Here is a 20,188-nt window from a genome sequence, read left to right as displayed (position 1 = left end):
AGAATATGCACACATGATTAACAAAAAATATATACTGAATTCTTTAAGTTGTAGTTCATTACATATTAATGTGAGAATAATTTGTTCTAGAATTATATTGAAAAAGATTATTATTGACCAATTTTTGTTTTCAGCCCCCACATATAACTGATACAGAAATGTTGATAGACCAAGGCCCATCTGATGACAAAGGGCACACTGAAGAGAAACTGTCTCCAGTTTCAAGAAAGAAAGCACATTTTGGGAGTTCAGACAAAGTCGACAGTATCTCAAATGAAGACCGATCTGACAGTGGTTTTCCAAACTCGGTGATAGCTGAATTTTCTGAAGAACCGGTGTCTGATAATTTATCACCTAACACGACTTCCTCACTTGAGGACCAGGGTGAGGAGGGGGTGCCTGAGCCCCAGGAAACATCTACTGCTCTTTCTCAGAGTTCTTTGATAGAGGTTGAACTTGAAGATGTGCCATTTTCACAGAATGCAGGACAAAAGAATCAGTCAGAGGAGCAGTCTGAAGCATCTTCTGAGCAACTGGATCAATTTACACAATCAACAGAAAAAGCTGTGGATAGCAGCTCAGAGGAGATAGAAGTGGAAGTGCCTGTAGTAGACAGGCGGAATTTAAGAAGAAAGGCCAAAGGGCATAAAGGACCTGCTAAGAAGAAAGCCAAGCTGACCTGAATGAAGAAGAAATGGGTATAAATCCTCTTTGTAACATAATTGTTTTTAAAACATAGTGATTAATAAACGGCATGGGGCACAGGACAAAAGTTTCCAAAATTTCAATTTGAACTGGAATTTATGATGCAGTTTTTCTCTCCCTTTAGGACCTGTGGTTCACCATTCTTTTTAATTTTTCAGACTATTTTGTGTAAATAGAATTTTTTATTTTTATTAACCATGTTTCAATTTTGGGAAACCAGATCATATTATATTTTTCTTTAACAGGTGGGATACTTGACCATTAATATTTCAAAAAAATACAAATTAAAAAAGTGAAAGTAGTAGGTTTTCCATTACTTGTAAGGATCACAGAAATCTTTTATACTAAGGGTTTTAATAGTAAAACTTGGTGAAGGTTCTAGAAGTTTTATCTTAGATATCAAAACTAATCTCCATTTTTTAAATGTTGGCATGCCTAAACAAAAATGTTAGTAAATTACAGTAAGTAAAACCTCAAGTAATTTGCAGCACAAAAATACAAACTTATTTTCACAGGCTTAGCAAGATAATTTGGTTTTGCCCTTTTAATCTTAGTTGGGATGCAGTTTCTTCCTTTGACTTCAAAGAAAAGTACATACAAAATCTACTTTTGACTATTGTCTGATAGTAACAGAACTGCTAGGAATTTAACTACCATGTGGGGAAATTATTTAAAATTCCATTTGAAGTAGTTGTAATTTTTGTAGTTGATTACAAGCTTGAGTATACTTACTTTCATCTTTAATCAGGAAAACATCTCAACTAATGGAATTGAGAGATACAGTTTAATTTGGATTATCTAGTCTTGATCACAGATAAATTAAAACACAGAAACCATACTTTTGTTTCTTCCCAGTTAATATCTATATTTCAGAGGTGTGAGATTCTTTCCTAAACCTTGTCCTTAATTCAGTAGCCCTTTTTTCCTATCAGCTTTCATCTGGCCCTCTCTCACGGAGTGATTCTTCAATCAAAAGATCTGCCTGCCTATCAGTTTTTGCCCTTGGTATCCATTTTTGTGTAGATTGGAACTGTGCCCACAATCTCAGGCCTAGATGGCAGGAGAAAAGCTGCCATGGGAGCTGTAGGTACAAGAGCTTAAATCAAATGGAAGGGTTCGGTCATCCCTTTGGTCTTGCTCACTCTAGATTTGTTCTGAGTACTGGTTGCAAGCTAGCCTCTATATGTACTTTGTGGTGCCATAGCAAAATCATTTATTTGGAAGGAAAAAATTCCTAAAATCTTAGTTTTTATATGGCAGTTTGTTTTATCCAAAGAGAATCTCAAAACAGATCCTACTCTTTGAAAGTATTACATGTACTTGAATTTGCACTTAATGTTGAGAATGTTTTGAGACTATTTTGATTTGTTCTTGAAACAGCTTGTTCTTGATCCCTGTGTGAAATTGACTTTCTGTCATTATTTGAGGTGCTATGGATTTATGTTGAAAGTTTATTCAGTCTTCAGTCAGTTGGTCTGATGATGTCATTAAATTTTATTTTTGGGATATATTTTAGAAAGATCCAATCAGTTAAAATATTAGGCAGGCAAAATAGTAAGCCCTTCCTGTTCACATAAGATCTTGAACACGCACATTCTCCATCTCCTTTCATTATTGGTCAGAGAATGTTAGATGATTTCATTCTAAGTGTAAATGAAAGTACTTTGGTAATTTGTTTTCTCAACAAATGATAATTAAGTGAACAAATAAGTGTGACTAATGCTAGTGAACCCATCAAATGTTCATGCTATTTTATAGTTCAAGAAACTTGTTAATATCACAACTAGGGAAGTAACTTAGATCCTGTTAAGATTCAGAAAATTCATGTTTCCACCTTTCATTTCTTAAATTAGATTTAAACTTTTAGATATTTTACTCATTTACTAATTTTTTTGCTCATTGGTCTCCTTACTCTTTTTAAATAGGTATAGTTTTTAAAAGAAGATTGCACTCACAGCTCTTGGTGCGTGAAGTGTCTTGAGGTTACGAAAGTTATTCATGTATGATCACTGGGAACTAACAATGTAAACTTATATTTGTTAAATGTGTTCGGTTAAAACAGTAAAGGAATTTTAAACAATTTAAAAACTTTCTTTGGCACACAAGAAAATTTGTTATACTATTTATGATAGTTAGAAAATGTTATTTTGGGGTTTATAGATCATAGAGCAAAAAGTTAGATCACATGGAAAAACCTAACTTTCATGTTTAGTAATTTATGTTGAGTATATGAAATTTATAACAAAATTTATTGTGAATAGGGAATCTAAATAAACTTAAATCAGATACTTGTAGTTTTTGAAACACATTAGAGAAACTTTCAGAATTACAGTGGACTGTGATTCAACCAGCTAGCATAGTTGTTGAGTGTTCAGTCACATTCTACATAGTCCTTTGTGAACTATTTTCTGTTTAGATGTTGTCTGCTGAGAAGGGAATTGACTTTGTGTATATACGTATATATTTCTTTGTGTAATATAAAGCAGATGGATATTAGCAGAATTTTAGTTCTACTTTCAAGTTTAAATTATTCAATTGCTAGACCTCACAAATTAGTATATTTAAAAATTAACAGAGCTTCTCTACAACTTTTAAAAGTGAGAGGTTCTATTATGATTTTTTATAAAATCAAACAGCATGACTTAGAATGTCAATCTTCTACTTAAAATGTGTCTACATTCATGGTGTTTCCATACAGTGCAGAGGTGGTAAAGACATCTAGTCATTAATGGTTTACTTTTAGAGATTACTGTAACACTATTTAAAATGGTATTAGTGACTTTATAAAAGTAACTTGAAGGTTTATGATTGCATCAAATTGAGCCTTTACCTATTATCTAAATATCTGCTCTTATGTTCCACTTTATCCTTTGGGATTATCTTCTAAGGTTTGGTCACACCAGCAAACTGCAGCAGATTTTAATGTAAATAAGGAATTTATACTAACATTACTCATCTGTGTAACAATATTTTAGAAACAGATTTCTGCCCTGTACGTCCACTAGTAGCAATATGATGTTTCAGCTGTGATCTAGTCTTTTATGGTGATTTATTACAAATGTTATGCTTGTTTTCATACTCATTATCAAACCTCCTTTTTACAAGATAATTTGCTTCTTTTAATTTTGGGTCTAAAAATTTAAGCAAACGTCATTTCTGTATTATCTAGTGATTACCTGAAGTCAGTTCTTTCACCTTCTAGAACTTGAGTAATTCACACATTACCCATTTTTGTTAGTGGTAAGATCATTTGTTAAAATCTTAAGGTTCAGCTTCTGTCAAAGATTCCATTGTACTGGATCATCATTTCCTTTTTCTGTATGTTCTAGAACTTCAGTTGTTTATAGAACTTAGGAAAAATGTCACATTATTCAGAGTAGCAAGTCTTACAGAATACTTGTTTGTTTTCTCGGTATTTTTAGTTTGAAAGTAGTTATTAAATATATATTTTGTGATTGTTTTCTGGTTGGTTTTGAAATTCTTTTACTTTCTCTCCACTTTCATTCATAAAGATATGTTTAGATAATTTGTTTAGATATTCAATTATTTTGTTAAAGAAATAATCATATTGTACTTTGCAGACTTAAAAAAAATAAACCAGAATTTAAAATGATGTGGTGATTAATGTATACAGACACCCTAAAGCTTAAAATCATGTAATCCAGATCACAGAACTGCTTTGACCAAGTTTATAACCTTAAAACATGACCTTTTTATTAACCAATAATTAACCAACTGCAAATAATTTTCTCTTCAGGGCATCAATGAAAACTAAGCTGGAATTATAGAAAACTTTTAGTATCATTCTGAAAGCATAATTATACTACTCTATATTTAGAATATAGCAAATGCTAAAAAAAAATTTACTGAACAAGGATTGGTTACAGATGAAAAGATGTATCTAAGAGTATGAACTTTTTCTACATTGTATACCCTGCTTTCTCTTACATATTTTTTTCAGCTATACTGGTGGTTTTTCCAAAAACAACAGATCTGCATTGCCGAGTATACACTCTTTAATGCAGATACTGGTATTTATAGGTTTACTTTTTCAATTGTTCAATCTTAAAAATATGTAAGCCCTTAACATAAACCCCCAAATAAAGAACAATATGCCAAACTTGGTCATTTTAATGTTTTTCTTTTTTCAAACAGTTTAATAAATAGTTCTCTTAATGACTACAGATATTTAAGGCTGTTTGGTAGTACTCAGAAATATCATAGTAATGGTGGTTTTACTGATTGATTTGTAGTCTTTAATTATAAAAAATGTAAAACAGATGTCAAACCAGTAAGACTGCATTTATGCATCCATCATTTTCAGGATTGTTGGTAACCTGCGCATATTTCCCTGAAGGGGGGAAAGAAAATGAGAAATGTTAGTTAATAAAAATTAAATTTAATTTCACTTTGTGATGCTGGGGATCAAACCCAGGGCCTTGTATATGCTGGGCAAGTGCTCTATCACTGAATTACATTCCAGCCCCAAAATTAAAAGAATATAATATTTACTCTTAAAACTACTCTTAGTTATAATTCTAAAATATTTCTAATTACCATTTATTAAGTAAGAAATGAATAAGAGTGAATGAAATTTTACAAATTTAAGTCATTCAAGACCAAGTTGTGTTCTGAATACAATTTTTATGTAATTTTTTTACAAATGGTATTCAGCTCTAGTCTATTAGTGCATTGTATTAACAAGCCTCTACTTTTCTATACTGATTTACTAAAAAATGCATCAGGTTGAGATCAGCTGCCAGCATGAATTATGAACCAATAACAAGAGTTTCAGATACCAAAGTTTAGAGGTAATTTAAGCACCTCTAATAAAGAAAGCCAAGCAAATGAAGAAAAAAAAAAAGAATTTAAAATTGCTGCATCACAAATTACCCCTTATGTAAATAAAACCAGTAAGCTCAATTTAAAAAAGAATTGCATTGTAACATTTTTACGAGTATCATTCTTAAAGATTAACATTTGATTTACATCAAGTTTTGGTGCACTTAATCTCTTCATTAAAAATGTTTGTGTACTTTCTATCAACTTGAAACATATTTCTCTTAGGACTGTGGAATAGCAGTAGTTCCATATTCAAAAATTGACTTACCCCAAATAACTTTGCCTCCTTGTGTTACAAGGCCCAATTCACTCACATTCACCTCAATGACTGTACCTTTGGTAATAACACCCAAAGTTGTATATAGTGGGGATGAGGGATTCTTTTTCACACCAAGTATTGGTAGGCAAAAGGTGGCTTTAAGTTCAGGATGTGTTACATGGGCCTTCTTGAAACGTAAGCCCTAGGAAGCAACATAAAGTATGAATCCAAGATGTTAATAATGAGTAGTACCTCCAAATAAAATGCTATTATTTCTAGTGACTAAAAAACTGACAGGATAAATATGAAGAAAAATCCCACATATATAATCCTGAAGTTTTTACCATGTGTTATAGTTTGGATGTGAGGTGTCCCCCAAAAGCTCAGTGTGAGACAGTGCAAGAAAGTTTGGAAGAGAAATGATTGGGCTGTGAGAGTCTTAACTCAATCAGTGAGTTAATCCTCTCACAGGGATTAACTGAGTGGTAAATGTAGTGGTACGGTGTGGCTGGAGGAGGTGGGAATTAGCATAGCTTTGGGGTATATATTTGTATCAGGCTTGTGGAGTCTCTCTGCTTTCTGATCATCATGTGAGCGCTTCCCTCTACCACGCTCTTCTGCCACGATGTTCAGCCTTGCCTTGAGCCCTGAGGAATGCAGCCTGCTGTCTGTGGATTAAGAGTCCTGAAACCGTGAGTCCTCAAATGAACTTTTCCTCCCCTATAGTTGTTCTGGTTGGGTTCTTTAGTCATAGCAGCGAAAAAGCTGTCTAAAACACCATGTAACAGTTACCTAGAAAAAGATTCCTATTTTTACTTTGTCTAGTCATTTGCACTTATTGAAGACTTGGTACATGGTAAGCACAATGCTAAAGCTCACAATACATGATAACCTTGTCACATACCCACCCTTCCTTTCTGTTAAATGATGAAACAAGGGTTGGCAGGCTTAATGATTTATTTCCTGATAAAATGTTGGGGGGGGGGTCGGTAAATGGAATCGAATATAAAATATCCCAATTCCAAGTCTCTATATACTTTAGGTACCATCCATGATGCAAAAAGGGGTGACTGTCAGCTTTCTTCAATGATAACAGTCCCAAGAGTGGAGAGTACCCAGAGAGGTCTTTGTTACAGAGACCAGTTATGGAACCACCTAGTCAGAATCTAGATAAGATCTTTTGGGGTACAGTACTTCTAAATGTCACACACTTTGTAGTCTTTATTTTTACCTGTATGGTGGGAGGGGATGGCACTAAATCAGGTTCTTAGTAATGATTTCTTCAAAAGTGCTAATAAGAAAAGCCTGACTGGTATAGTGTCTCTCTATTGAACTGATGTTACCAAAACATTCAGAAAATTTTGAATATGAAATCAAAACAAGGGGAGTTCATGATACAATCCAAAAGTAGATGAATATTTTCTGTAAAGGACCAGACAGTAAACATTTTAGGCTTTACAGGTCATATGATCTCTTGCAACTATTGAACTCTTGGGGGTAGCGTGGGTATGCAATATATAAATGAACAGGTGTGACTGTGCTCCACTAAGACTCAGTTTGGAAAAAAAAAAAAAAACTGCCAGCATTTTAAGCCATTAAAAAATTACCCTGAGCACTAGGATTAATACTAGCTTTTGATTCTTCGTTTTTAAAAGCAAGCTGCTATCCAGTAGTTTAATGTAGCCTCTTTGAATGGATTTTACAAAAATATATTCAATTATATTTTTTCCTGAAGCAGAGGTGGGCAGATGGTGATTAACATCACTGACATCGATAATAAAGCTACTTTTATTTTTTTATATATATATTTTGTCTTTTTTTTTTTTTTGATCATGCTAGCAAGCGCTCTACACTGAGCCTTACCCCGAGCCCTCTTATCTTTTTCTAATGATTATGTACTGAATGCTTTCAAAAGCATTAATATATATTCCCTTATTAAATCAGAAGTGACTTTTAAGACCGTCCTACTCAAAATTTCTAACTGGTCTTAAATATGTTTTGAGGCCAAGCGGCGTCAGACACAGTAATCACTTGATGAGTAGAATATGACTGTGTGGATAAAGAAGGTTCTAATACTTCATGTTTCAAGGAATTCAATGATAAAGATGTCTATTATGAAAATTCTTTGTCATTTCATATCTCTTATGAAGCTAAAGACGAGATTCTTGATTATAGTGGAAAAAGTGCCAAGTAATTATTCTCAAAGTAATAAAAATAGCATAAAAACATCTTTTAACCTGTTTTTTAATACCAATTTTAGGAATTTCAGAAAACTGTAATATACTTTATTCAGTTTAACAAGAACTAATATTTAGATCACCACACCCTTGCAAAGGACTTACCATTGGCCTAATGAATCTTTCATATTTAGGTGGTTTTCTTGTAAAGCCATCTCCAACAAAGCAGACTTTAGTAACCATCCTCTTCCAGGCCTTCTTTTTTCTCTTCCCTGTTCGAATCACTTTTAATACTTCTGTTTCTCCCTGGGCACGAACCTTGGGAAGGGGAACTTCCCATTTTCCCTAACAATACACCATAGTTAAAATTTGTAAGTAAAAGACAATGAGAATAACTTAAATAGTTTTTAGTTGTTCACAACTGTAGATTCACTTTATTCCTTAACCATTCAGTTTGTTCAGTTGTTTTGTAAAAGTCCATGTTGTCTCTTCACAAGCCACAATTAGGCGATACTAGTTAAGTTTATATTTGTAGGCTCGTTAAATAAATGGTTTGCTTAAGCTCTGTTATGGGTGAAAAATACCACCTTCAGTAAAGTAGTAACTTCTGTAAGGAGTGTATGTCTTACTACTAGTTAATAATATAAAATTGGAAGATTGTTTCCACTTAATGTATCTTTGCATTTCTCTGCAAATGGATTTTTAGATTGTACAATACTAGTGAGATAAAAGTTCTTCACCAGGTGTTTATCTCCTTAGAATACAAATTTATGTGATGTACATACATGCATATACATAAACATGTATACACACTACATATATGTGTATATATTATATAACACTATAAAATATATAACACACACAGCAGCAGTATAAGGCAGTATAAAGAATTGTAGACGTATTTCTGAGGCATGGATAGGTTCCAGGAGCAGCTCTAATCATCTTATAATTAGGTGACCACAAAGAATGACTTATCATCCTTTGGAATCCAGTTTCTTTATCTATAAAATGAAAGGGTTTAAGTAGATAACCACTAAAGTTTCTTTCACTGTTAAAGTTATGCCAGTCTATAGTTTGGATATTTATAAATCCAAAAAATAAAAAATAAGGCAGTAAGATTTTAAAAATCATCCAATACAGATACTGCATATTCTTGTGTTTCTGTCAACATATTTCACATTTAAAAATATCTATGCCCCTTTTTGCAGAATTTTATGTTTTGATGGCAAAAGCAATCTAGAGGTACTTAAAAACACTGCTTAATTTTTATTGAAGTCAAATTATTTAGAGAGTCTCTAACTTTTCCATTTGAACTAGTTTGGCACTGCAGAGCAATAAAACAAAAAGTAGTTGTGTTTTTCTCCATAACAGCATAGCATTAGGAGCTTTCAAGCACAGGAAGTCATTAAATATTGAATTTTAGATTCCCTGGTTATTCACTTTTTGTTCTTAATTTTTTAAACATGAAAGATAATGTGAAATTCTAATACATTTTTAAAAACCTAATATCTAAAACCTGGTGATAAAGCCAATTTTTAAATATAAAATTAAGTTTACAAAATTTTCAGACTTTAAATAACTAAGAGTTTCAAATTTAATTCTGAACAAAAAAGAAATAAAGACTTCAAATTTTTCTTGCTTACCGCCTTCTCTTTTCGTTTTTGTTTAATCATGTTGGAAAGTACTTTTGCCCGAGTCTGTCCTTCTCTGTCTAGAAGATAGGCAGGAACTGCTCCCTGTGGAGTCTTTTCATCGTTCTTTTGTTTGGTGTTTCTCTTTTCATGCATCTTGATACTATCAAGAAGGAAATATATTCAAGATTATCTGTTTAATAACTATTACCCAAAGGATATTAACTTGTTATGAGCAATAAATGGGTTCACTTACGTCTTTTTCATTTGAATTTTCTCAGCATGGCGCTGTTTATGGTAGAGCTTAGCTTTCAGGCCAATCATTTTTTTTGCCTTCTTTGAACGTTCATGAGCCTCTCGACTCTCCTTTTTTCTCTTTTTCTCATGGTAATCCAAACGATATCCATAGCGTTTACGGTGTAATTCAATATATTCATTTTGTGGCTGTAAGTATGCAAGAAAAGTTAAATTTTTTTTTTGGTATCAGGGATTGAAGTCAGGCACTTAACCACTGAGCCACATCCCCAGTCCTATTTTGTATTTTATGTTTAGTCAGAGTCTCACTGAGTTGCTTAGAGCCTCACATTTGCTAAGACTGGCTTTGAACTCTCAATCCTCCTACCTCAGCCTCCTGAGCCCCTGGGATTACAAGTGTGTGCCACCTCCCCCAGCAAAAGTTTATTTTTTAAAGTAATGACAAGATTACTCCATAATTGTTTTACACAGCACATAAAGTATACATGACTCCATACCATCCAAATATTCTTGTTTAAACTACTCTGGCATTATTAAGTCTATCCACATGATGTAAGTTAATTAGTGATCTTAGATGATATGAAGTAGAATTTACATCTGTAAAAATCTCAGTGACAATTACTGTTCACTGAAGGGAATTATCCAAAATCCACTGGTCCACTAAAAGGATGAGCTGACTACAGCATTTTTCATTGGTTTTTCTCTGACGTACATAATCTGAGAATCCAATAACATTATCACTATTTTGTACTTTTTATTTTAAAAAGTCTTTCATTAAAGTATAATTTACACTCCATAAGCATGCCCTTTTTAGGTGTAGGTGTATAATTCAAGGTTTGGACCACCTATACAGTTCTGTAATCACTATAATCAAGATAAAGAATACTTTCACCACCCCAAAAAGCTCCCTTTGAATTACTTTGAAATCGATTCCATTTCCTAACCCCCAATCTGATTTATTTCTACAGTTTTGCCTTTCCCAGAATATAATGTGATGGATACATGGACTCTTTCCCAGAACAAAATGTGGATGGATACAAGGAATCTGATTTCAATCCCATTCACCTTCTTTTCCTCCCTCTCCTTTTTCTCTTTACTGATCTTCCTTTCATTCCTTTATTTATTTTCGATTGGTACTTTATACATATACATAAAGGAGAAATTCCTTCATCTGGCCTCTTTCAATCAGAATAAAACTTTTAGGATTCATTTACCTTGTTTCAGTTCTTCAAACCCTTTTATTGCTAAATAGTATTCCACTGTACGGATATAACACCATTTGTTTATTCAGTGACCAGACGGTAGATGTTTGAATTGTTCAGTTTTTGATAATCAGGAATAAAGTTTCAATAAACAGTTATACCCAGGCAGATTTTTGTGTGGACATCTGTTTACTGATACTGTTTTCCAGAATGGCTGTATTATTTTGATTTAGGCAGTAATGTATGGGCTCTATTTTGCATTTTAAACAGCAGTTGTTTTAAACTCGTAGCCAGCGTCTATCTGGATTTTAAGACTGAAAAATAATGATGTAAAGCCATTCCAGCTCAGAAAACAAATCTACGTTAACAAAGTATTGTCTGTTTTCAACTGTTGTCACATAAACTTTCCACTAATCACAAGAGAGGTGTGAAGAATTTCATTTTGTACAGAAACAGATGTAGTAGAAAGATAAATGATCTGGCAGTCAGATCTAGGCCATTAAACCCAGCTCCGTAGTTCATTCACCATCCAGCCTTTCACAAGGACCCATCGGCTTCCTCAGCAGCAAAATGAGATGGCGCGATTCATACCTACTGTATGTAGAGTTTTATCACAAGGCTTTCAACCATATTACCACCGGGCTCCGGCACTGGTGACCACACGTGTCTAAATCAGGAATCTAACAGAATGAAATCTACTTCCCTCCAAGACTCGTATTCTGGATAATACCTCACTCTCTTTCTCAAAGGTAAAGTTTCTTTTCCCCAGAGCTCATTCTACGGAGTCTACCCTTCCTCCCTTAAGTAGCATCACATTTCTGCCTGCCACTTCTTCCTCCCCACCCCATAACCCGTGGGTTCCGAGGCTCCATTAACTCATACTCTGTGTTGCGAGCGCCGGAGGCAATGTCTTTACCATGGTGACAGCCGCAGATCTGCGGGGTGCAGTCTCCGGGGTGAGTAGAAGCTCTTAATTTTCGGGTACCAAAGACCCACGGCCGAATCCGCGCAACGCGGAACAGGAAAGAGCTACCCTTCAAAAATACCGAGTGAAGAGCACGCGCGACGCATCCGTTCCGAGCCTCTTTTCTCCGCCTTAAACTAGAAGGGCGGAAGTTACTGGTGGGCGCTATTTGGTTGGTGCACTACCGGATGTGCCGACGTGAAGTTGCAGGAGTAGGCTGAGGATTTGGGACTAGAGTTCTTTCAGTTGGGTCGCGGAGATGGTTGAAACGTGAGGCCATTGCAGACTTCGGAGTAGTCGGTGTCTCTTGCTCCTTACAGCCTTTCAGAAAGCAGCTAGCTTCTGGTGCACGACTGAGTGCAAGGTGGGTACCGCGCCGAGAGACTCCGCAAACCTATGATCCTGCCCTGTGCTGAGCACTGCTGACCTTCCAGGCTACTTCTGACGAAGCTAGCCACGGAGGGGGTTGGCACGGCTTCGTGACTCCCGCTCCTGGGTTTCCGCTCACTTATGGATGTTTTTTTTTTTTTCTCTATTCTGCAGTGAGGATGACCGATGTTTCCAACTGTCATTGTAATGTGTGCACAATTAAGAATACAGAGGAATGAAAGTTTATTGTATTGGAGAGTAAAGCTACTTGGAGTTTATCACCTGCCAGAAAAGAAAAAGACCGTTGTTTTTCTGGAGTTTCAGAACTAATTCCAGAATTTTATAAGGCCTTTTGGTGTACTGGATGAAGTCCTGAGTGGACTTGCATTGCAGTGCCCTTTCAGTACCCCCAGGAAAATAATTCACAACAAGGTACCATTAGAGCACTGTTTTACCTTTTATGCACAGAGGTCCTCTTAATGATCCCATAGTTTGGAACCTGATTCATTTATAGGAGCAAAAATAACTGTACCAAAAGAAAATATTCATGTCATTAAAACAGTGCTTTGGGTTTGAGACTCCTTCTTCTAATGGAATCTTACTTTAAAACAGAACTAATACTAAGGAGCATTTGTGTATTTTCACAAGAAGTAAATTATATAATCCCTCTGGTTGGAATATACTCCCCCTCTCATTGCCTTCCTCACCTACTTGAGGTCTTTGCTTAAATATCATCATTTTAGTGAGAACTTTCTTGACCTTACAGTTGTGCTCCTGTTCCCTTATCCTGTGCTTAATTCCACTTGTCACTATAGGAAATGCTGTGTATTTTATTTATTCTCTTGTTTATGTGCCTCCCTTGAGTAGAATATTGGCAGTATGAAGACACAGTTTATTGGCTTTTGTTCAGTGCTTTAACCCCAACACCTAGAAGGCAATGGTAGACACAGTTCTTATTGAATAAGAATTCTTAGGCCAAATTCTGTGATGTGATATGGAAGGACTGAAATGCAGAGATTTTAAGTGATTTATCTAAGATTACAGAAGACTTGGGACTCCAGCAATATCTCTGATTCTAAACCTAGTTTCATCTTTTTTTTTTTTTTTTAGAGACTTTTGAGGTGTAACATACATAAAAAAAAATGCATATACTGTAGATGTACCTTTTAGTGGGTTTTTAAAATCTGAATGTATCAGTGTAATTGGCACCCATTTCAAGAAATGACTTTAATTTGTGTCCCAGAAGCCCACCTCTGCTTCTTTCCAGTCACCTCTGCTTCTTTCCAGTCATTAGCACTCCCAAGAGTAAACACTATCCTGACTTCTGACATAATGGATTAGTTTTACCTATTTATCCTTGGCATAATTGAAACCAGATGGGATAAGTTCTTTTGGGTTGTTTTCTTTTGCCTAATATTTGAGATTTATCCTTATTGTTTCCTGTTGTTATAGTTCTTTTAGATTATGGAAAATTTTAATTGGTTGGTGTAAGTTAATGTATGTTTTTCATTTGTAATTTACTAAACCATTAATTTCCTTTTTCCTTCTGAATCAGGAAGATAAAGTAAGTGAAGTTTTAAAGGTTGAGCAATTAGCACTCCTTGATTTGTGTAAAATAGGTAAGGCAGAGATATGGCTATGTTGTTTATCATTTATTCTTACTTTCATCCGTTATTATGGAATAAAAATGGGCCAAACAGATCAATGCCAGCAAAGCTTCTCTTAAAAAAGCATTTCCTGGGGCTGGGGTCATAGCTTGCTTAGCACGTGTGAGGCACTGGGTTTGATCCTCAACACCACATAAAAACAAATAAATAAAAAAGGTATTGTGTCCACCTACAATTACAAAATTAAAAACAAGTATTTCCTGTATACATGGGTTTCATCATTACTTTGTTAGATTTACCAAAAGCATATAGTAAGTACCCAGTCTTTGAATTTTGGTAGTCAGAAAGAAGCATAAAATGATAACTGATGTGTGGTCAGAAAAGATGAGTATTTTAATAGCCTTTGCCGAAAATTGTGGATCATCTTAGATGCTATTCTAAAGATTAATGGGCAATATGGAATCAAATTATATTAGTGAGGCTTTTGTGCTCTTTTCTACATTAAAAGTCGGTTGTTTTAGAATGGATATTTTATTCAAGCATGGTTTTGTAAACATCATGCATTGGTTGGAAAATATTCGTTGACTGAATTATGCAGATCTTCCAAATATTGACACATATCATTATATCATATCAAAAAAATCACATTTATTTATATCACCACTGATTTCTTTTTTTGGTAATGGGGATTGAACTCCGGCACTCAACCACTGAGCCACATCCCCAGCCCTATTTTCTATTTTTAGAAACAGGTTCTCACTAAGTTGCTCAGGGCCTTGCTCAAGACCCTCCTGCTCCAGCATCCCAAGCCACTGGGATTATAGGCATGTGTCACTGTTTCTTGCACCTCTGATTTCTTCATGAATGTCTTTTAAGTATCAGTAATCTGTCAAGCCTATAGGTCAGGTTCCAGTTTTTCAAGATTTTGATATCATTTGAAAACTTAAACTTGATCACTGGCAACAAACACTATCAATTACTTTCTTTGGAGTGAATTATTATTATTATTTTTAATGTCTTAACAAATTTATTATCTTACAGTTCGGTAGTTTAGAAATCTGACACAGATCTATTGGGCTAAAATCTTGATGTCAGTAGGAATGTGTTACGTTCTGAAGGCTCTAGGGAGAGAAGCCTTTACCTTGCCATTCCTAGGTTTTAGGGCCTGCCCACATTCCTTGGTGCTTATCCTTCTTTCTACATTTTCTTTCTTTCTTTTTTTTAAATTCATTTTTATTGTAAACAAATGGGAGGAGTGAATTATTAATATTAATTTGTTAATTTTAAAGAAAAAGTCTGCAAAATATCCAAATCTGAATAACCTAGTTTGTCTGGTAGAGTTTCTTTTGAATAAATGGTGTTAAATGAAAAAAAATGGCAAATTCAGCTCTCAACATTAACATTTTATGCATCCTATTGGATTTCACTATCAAAAGGTACCCTTAAATGTGTACTCAAGGGTTGAGATTTGATAAAATTAAGAATGTTTACTGCCTCATCAAGTATATTCTTAATTGAAACTTTTTTTTTAACAAAGCTGATTACTTTATGGTAAAGAATATGATGACTACTAGTATATTTTGCTGCTAATGCCTAGATGCATGCCAAGATGTCCCTGTTTTACCCTTTTCACAATCAGTGCAAATGTCAGCACTGTGAAGAGAACAGACAATCTCTTAGCATTATAATGAAAATAGTTTTCACTTTTGAATGGTCTTCAGAATCTTAAGGGGGCCTTAAATTGCAGTATTTTGTTTGTTTTTGTGATACTGGGGTTTAGACCTGGGCCTTACGCATGCTAGACAAGCACTCTACCCACTAAATGTCAGTAGTGCCTCCTAGTCTGTGGCAATCAAAATAATTGCCAGGTTCTCCTGGGCAGGGGTGGGTATAAAATCTTTTTATACTCAATTCTGCATATTTACATAAAAATGTATTTTGGTTGGTTTGGTGTTTTTGTAATTTCAATAAATGAATTTCAATAATATCTTTAAGTGTGCAAAAATAGATATTTTAAGCTTAAGAATCTTATTTCTCATATTTAGTCAGAATTTTCATTTTGTGAATGATACATTGAGTTTTGGTACCTATAAATATGCCTACTTTCTAAAAGTAATACATTTTTACCCTAGGTAAGTCTTATATGTTTTACTGACTTGTAATACAAAAATTTAGTTTTATAATTTTATATATTTTTTTCAGAGAATATCAGTTTAGAGGATCAAGATGTTGACCTACTTGAGGATATTTGCAGTAAATCATCAGAAAATATCCAGTTTGCACATTAATGTAAGCTTTTCTTGTAAAATTAAACATAACAGTCACACTTATTTTACTCCCAAAAGCCTGGTGTATCTCATCAAGAGTTTTTATTACACACTCTTTAGTCATAACCTTTGGCTATCCTCAAGGTTATCCTTGACACAGCTTTTATTATTACTAAAGCAATAAATGAAAATATTTCTGAGCCAGTCATGATCCATATTCTGAGAACCTTGTACTAGTTGAAGTTCATTAATATACCTGTATATAAACCAGATATGATATATAAATGCAGTGTTGGAGAAGAACTGTATTTTCAGTGAAATCTTGCCTAATATAGAGATATTTAACAATTAGCAAGTCAGAGAAACTAGTCCGATTTATCTCTTCTATTAAGATAAGGGATTCAAGATATTTTTAAGATTTCTATTTATGTGTTGGTAAACTTGACACAATATCTTTAACATCTTGGAGCCTAATCTCCTTGTGTGTAAAATGATCCACTTAATAATGCCATTTATAGATTACATCTATCCATAGGAAGCTTCATATTCCCTGACCCAAAAAATAATGAAATGTTCTCTGCTTGTGATACTGTTCAACTGTACATTAATTCAGCCGATGAAAATATTTCTATTTGTAAATGATAATTGTGAATAAACTAATATGTCTAAATCTTAGTTTCTTGATAAAAAATGATAATAAGTATCAGTAGCATAATTCATGGAAAATGCAGCATAATTGTTGGATCATGTATAATTCATAGTATCATTACTATAAGACAAAATAATTTAAAAGGGCTTACTTTAGTAAGAAACATAATAAGAAATTAATAGTAATAATGAAAGAGCAACAGATAAAACTAAACGCTATTCTCATGGAGTACTAGAATGCCAGTTGTTGGAGATGGGCAGTGCTACATATCTTCTAAGTACAGCAGCATTTCATGTTCATCTTTATAAACACCTAAGAATGTGCTTTGTACTCTTAAGTATTCATAGGTTGAGATTGCTATAAAATAACATTCCTTTTAAGTTAATGTTAAGGTATAACATATTGTACAATGACTGATACAATAAAATTTTTTTCTGCAGAGCTATTTGGAAATCAGTTTTTCAGGCAGTTTGACATTTGTCTCATATTTCACAAATGTCTTTGTCTTTAAGCTGTGGTCTAACTCCCAAATTCCCTTCAAAATGCTATAAATTATTTTGTAAACTGGCATATCTTTAATATATTTTAAAAATGTTAATCCTCAAATGAAACCATACTCTTTATTACTTACAACTCAGTAAGAGACTGAAACTTGTCTGGCTTACTTCTCTTTAGCAGGGACTGAACAGGAAGCAGAGTAGGACCTCTAACCCAGAAGAAGCATGCCTTATCATTAGGCTATAAATTAATTTTTTTGCTACTTTAAAATTATCTGTGTAATATTTTGAAAATATATTTGTATATTTTTGATGTCATTAAGTGATTCAAGGAGTTGCATAATTTTTCTTCAGTGTTTTTATTGCCTACACTTTCAGAGTATGTACCTATGACACGTAGTTGCCGAATCTTCTTATCCTGGTTATTATGCAATGGAAATTTAAATAGCATTAAGTTTGTGCTCTGAAATATTTTCTTGGGATAATAGTGTATTATTGCCAGAAAATCAGTAAATAATACAGAAGGCACAGATATTCATTCCACAGTAGCATAAAAAGCAGATTGTGGTAGCCCAAAATCATTATACACACTAACAGTTCCAAATATATTGGCAGCTATTAAATGTGTGTCTAGTAGTCTAGGGATGCATTAGGGTGGAGAATATCCACATTGACTTGGGAACATTCAAAAAAGGTAAGGGAAATGAATGCTTTCCTGGTCTTATGCAGACCTGTGTTAACTTAGGGATTCTGAAGTGCAGTGCTGTATCTGGGGAACTTGAAAACATGCTAATGCCCAGTTACCCCAACTCTTCTTTCTTCCTCTACCCCGCGTTTTAAAGATGCTTTCCAGGTGATTCTCATGTGTAATTGCTATTTTAAATCCTAAAAACAGCTAATGGTTTTAAAGTTCATGACCACTCACGAACTTCTAGCAGCTACAGAGGAGAACCAAGGTATATCCACGGAAAGATAGATAACCTTTTAAAATCTTTTTGACTATTTTATGTAAACTTAAGGGTCCTGGTTTTCAAACTGTAGCTATTAGAATTACCTAGAGTACCTGTTAAAACCAGATTGCTCTGTCCCATCCACAAGAGTTGATTCTCTTGTGGGGCCTAAGAATTTGCATTCCAAATAAGTTCTGACCTCATGCCAATGATGAAGGTCTAGGAGAACTATTGTTTTAAGGTTAGCTCAAAAGAGCAAGTCAGTTTTAATTTAATCCTTATTCTTTTTTGTAGTATAAATTTGGCTCGTTCCTTTTTAAAAGAATTGGAGTTAATAAATTGGGCACTACTTTAAGGTGATGTAAAATATTTTCTGACAAAGCATAGTTACAGTATTAAACCACTGTAATAATTATTTGTAATGCTAAAATAAAATTAATGTCAAGTTTCTTTTTCTCCTTACTAGAATATGTGCTGCTGTAAAAGAAGAGCAAGTTTAAAAAGATCAAAACTATTTGTACCTTTTGGAAGAAATTACAGTTCCTTACCAGGTACAAATGTTAAGTCCTCATTTTACCTGAGCTGCTTGCTTTCTCTCTTCTCTTTCTCTGTCTCTGTTTCTCTTTCACTTTCTTTTGTTTGTCAAAATCTCCCTTTTTAGGGGTCTCCAATCTTTTTTACTTCTTGGCTGTTTTCTGAGATTATGAGGAACAGGAGTATTCTGATAGAGGAAAGGAAGGGTCACCAGCAAAGTTGTGCTTCTCCTCTGCTGGATGTGATGATGAGCTGAGCACAGGGAAGGGTGGTGGTGTCAGTAGCTAGCTTGTAAGTTTGGCATGTGAGCCTACTGTCCAGTGCTTCTGCTATAAAGTATTTATTTTTCAGTTCATTGCTGGTTTTTATGCAAAGATATTTTCTGACAAAAGAGGATTGTAGATTCTTAGAAGTAAGTTTGGTTAAATATTTATCTATAGATTAGCTATATGGCTACTAGAAGCTGGAAGGCTAGGAGGTAACCAATTCCTAATGTCCTTCCTGTGTTTGACTTCATGACACTAGTTTAATACTGTTGTTGTTCTCATTACCATCTTTGTCATGTGAGAATAGAGTAAAAATACTGTTGGGTTGTTGACTTACAAGGACATGTAAGTGTAATGGTTACGTTATTGGTGTGTATGTATTTTATATTCTGCCCATGTAAATTTAACTATAACAGTATAGATTATCTTTTGATTCATCAGACTGCCATGAGACTTTAAAAATAATATAAATTCTTATTAATAGAAACTTGGAAGAACTGGTTTAAATAGCAGGAAGGTACAGATTAAATTTATACATTTAACTGTGCTGTTGCTTTTATACTTATTAATAAAAGCTGTGGTAAGTATAAAATTGATCATTATAGACTGTTTTTTATGTAAAATGCTACTTGACCTTTTAGAAGTATTAGATTATTATAGCTTCTGTTCAGTGATATCTCCCAAGCCATCTTTAAAGGTATTGTGTCCTGGGATTATTGAGGTAAGGAAAGTTCCACATTGTACAAAAATTCATTATCACCTGATGTGAGAATTACTCTGGGCTCTTCAAGCCTTAGGAAATGCACCTTTTACAGGACTGGGAATTTAAAATTTTTCTTTGATTCAGGATCTACTAGTCCCTTACTGTTACTATTATGAACACTTAATTCAAATTTGACAATTCTATAAAAAAAGGTTTAGTAGGTGACAGATTGAGTAAATCTCTATTTTTTTAAGAATATGATCTAGAAATTGATGTTTCAAAACTTTTAGCTTGCTTTACTCTCAACCATA

At 34.0% G+C, this 20,188-nt stretch overlaps 3 protein-coding genes across 14 annotated transcripts in view; 2 read left to right on the top strand and 1 right to left on the bottom strand.

Moving 5' to 3' along the window:
- FAM169A (family with sequence similarity 169 member A) overlaps positions 1-1,901 on the top strand; it is a 66,262-nt gene extending 64,361 nt beyond the window's left edge. For all 9 annotated transcript variants that reach the window (XM_079144088.1, XM_079144089.1, XM_079144085.1 and 6 more), the window contains one exon: positions 135-1,901. In XM_079144088.1, coding sequence (XP_079000214.1) covers positions 135-683 — 549 coding nt within the window. In that variant the 3' untranslated portion in view covers positions 684-1,901. The remainder of the gene's footprint in view (positions 1-134) is intronic.
- Positions 1,902-4,102: 2,201 nt separating this feature from the next.
- NSA2 (NSA2 ribosome biogenesis factor) lies at positions 4,103-12,125 on the bottom strand. Its single transcript, XM_079144093.1, has 6 exons — positions 11,988-12,125; positions 9,871-10,058; positions 9,627-9,777; positions 8,149-8,328; positions 5,816-6,008; positions 4,103-5,056 (listed from the first exon to the last, which is right to left on the bottom strand). The coding sequence occupies exons 1-6, from the start codon at positions 11,988-11,990 to the stop codon at positions 4,989-4,991; spliced, it is 783 nt and encodes a 260-aa protein (XP_079000219.1). The 5' UTR covers positions 11,991-12,125; the 3' UTR covers positions 4,103-4,988.
- Positions 12,126-12,233: 108 nt separating this feature from the next.
- The window catches only part of GFM2 (GTP dependent ribosome recycling factor mitochondrial 2), a 48,691-nt gene continuing 40,736 nt past the window's right edge, over positions 12,234-20,188 (top strand). Inside the window, exons 1-3 of one of the 4 annotated variants that reach the window (XM_079144080.1) lie at positions 12,234-12,399; positions 16,214-16,300; positions 18,841-18,925. In XM_079144080.1, the coding sequence (XP_079000206.1) occupies positions 16,238-16,300; positions 18,841-18,925 (148 nt within the window). In that variant the 5' untranslated portion in view covers positions 12,234-12,399; positions 16,214-16,237. Of the gene's footprint in view, positions 12,400-16,213; positions 16,301-18,840; positions 18,926-20,188 lie in introns of those variants that run through there. The other 3 variants (XM_079144079.1, XM_079144082.1, XM_079144081.1) reach the window with 3 other exon arrangements.

The sequence above is a fragment of the Sciurus vulgaris genome, assembly GCF_902686455.1.
Source record: "Sciurus vulgaris genome assembly, chromosome: 6".
Taxonomy (NCBI): Eukaryota; Metazoa; Chordata; class Mammalia; order Rodentia; family Sciuridae; genus Sciurus; species Sciurus vulgaris.
The sequence above is the reverse complement of the archived record's forward strand: the minus strand, read 5'-3'. Positions and strand labels throughout refer to the sequence as shown.

Bases quoted from the DNA above. Each gene is read 5' to 3' on its own strand.
- NSA2 (XM_079144093.1), bottom strand. The intron at 6,009-8,148 runs GTAAGTCCTTTG...GTTGCTTCCTAG, and splicing joins AAAGATTCATTAGGCCAATG to GGCTTACGTTTCAAGAAGGC. The intron at 5,057-5,815 runs GTAAGTCAATTT...TCCCCCCTTCAG, and splicing joins AGGAGGCAAAGTTATTTGGG to GGAAATATGCGCAGGTTACC.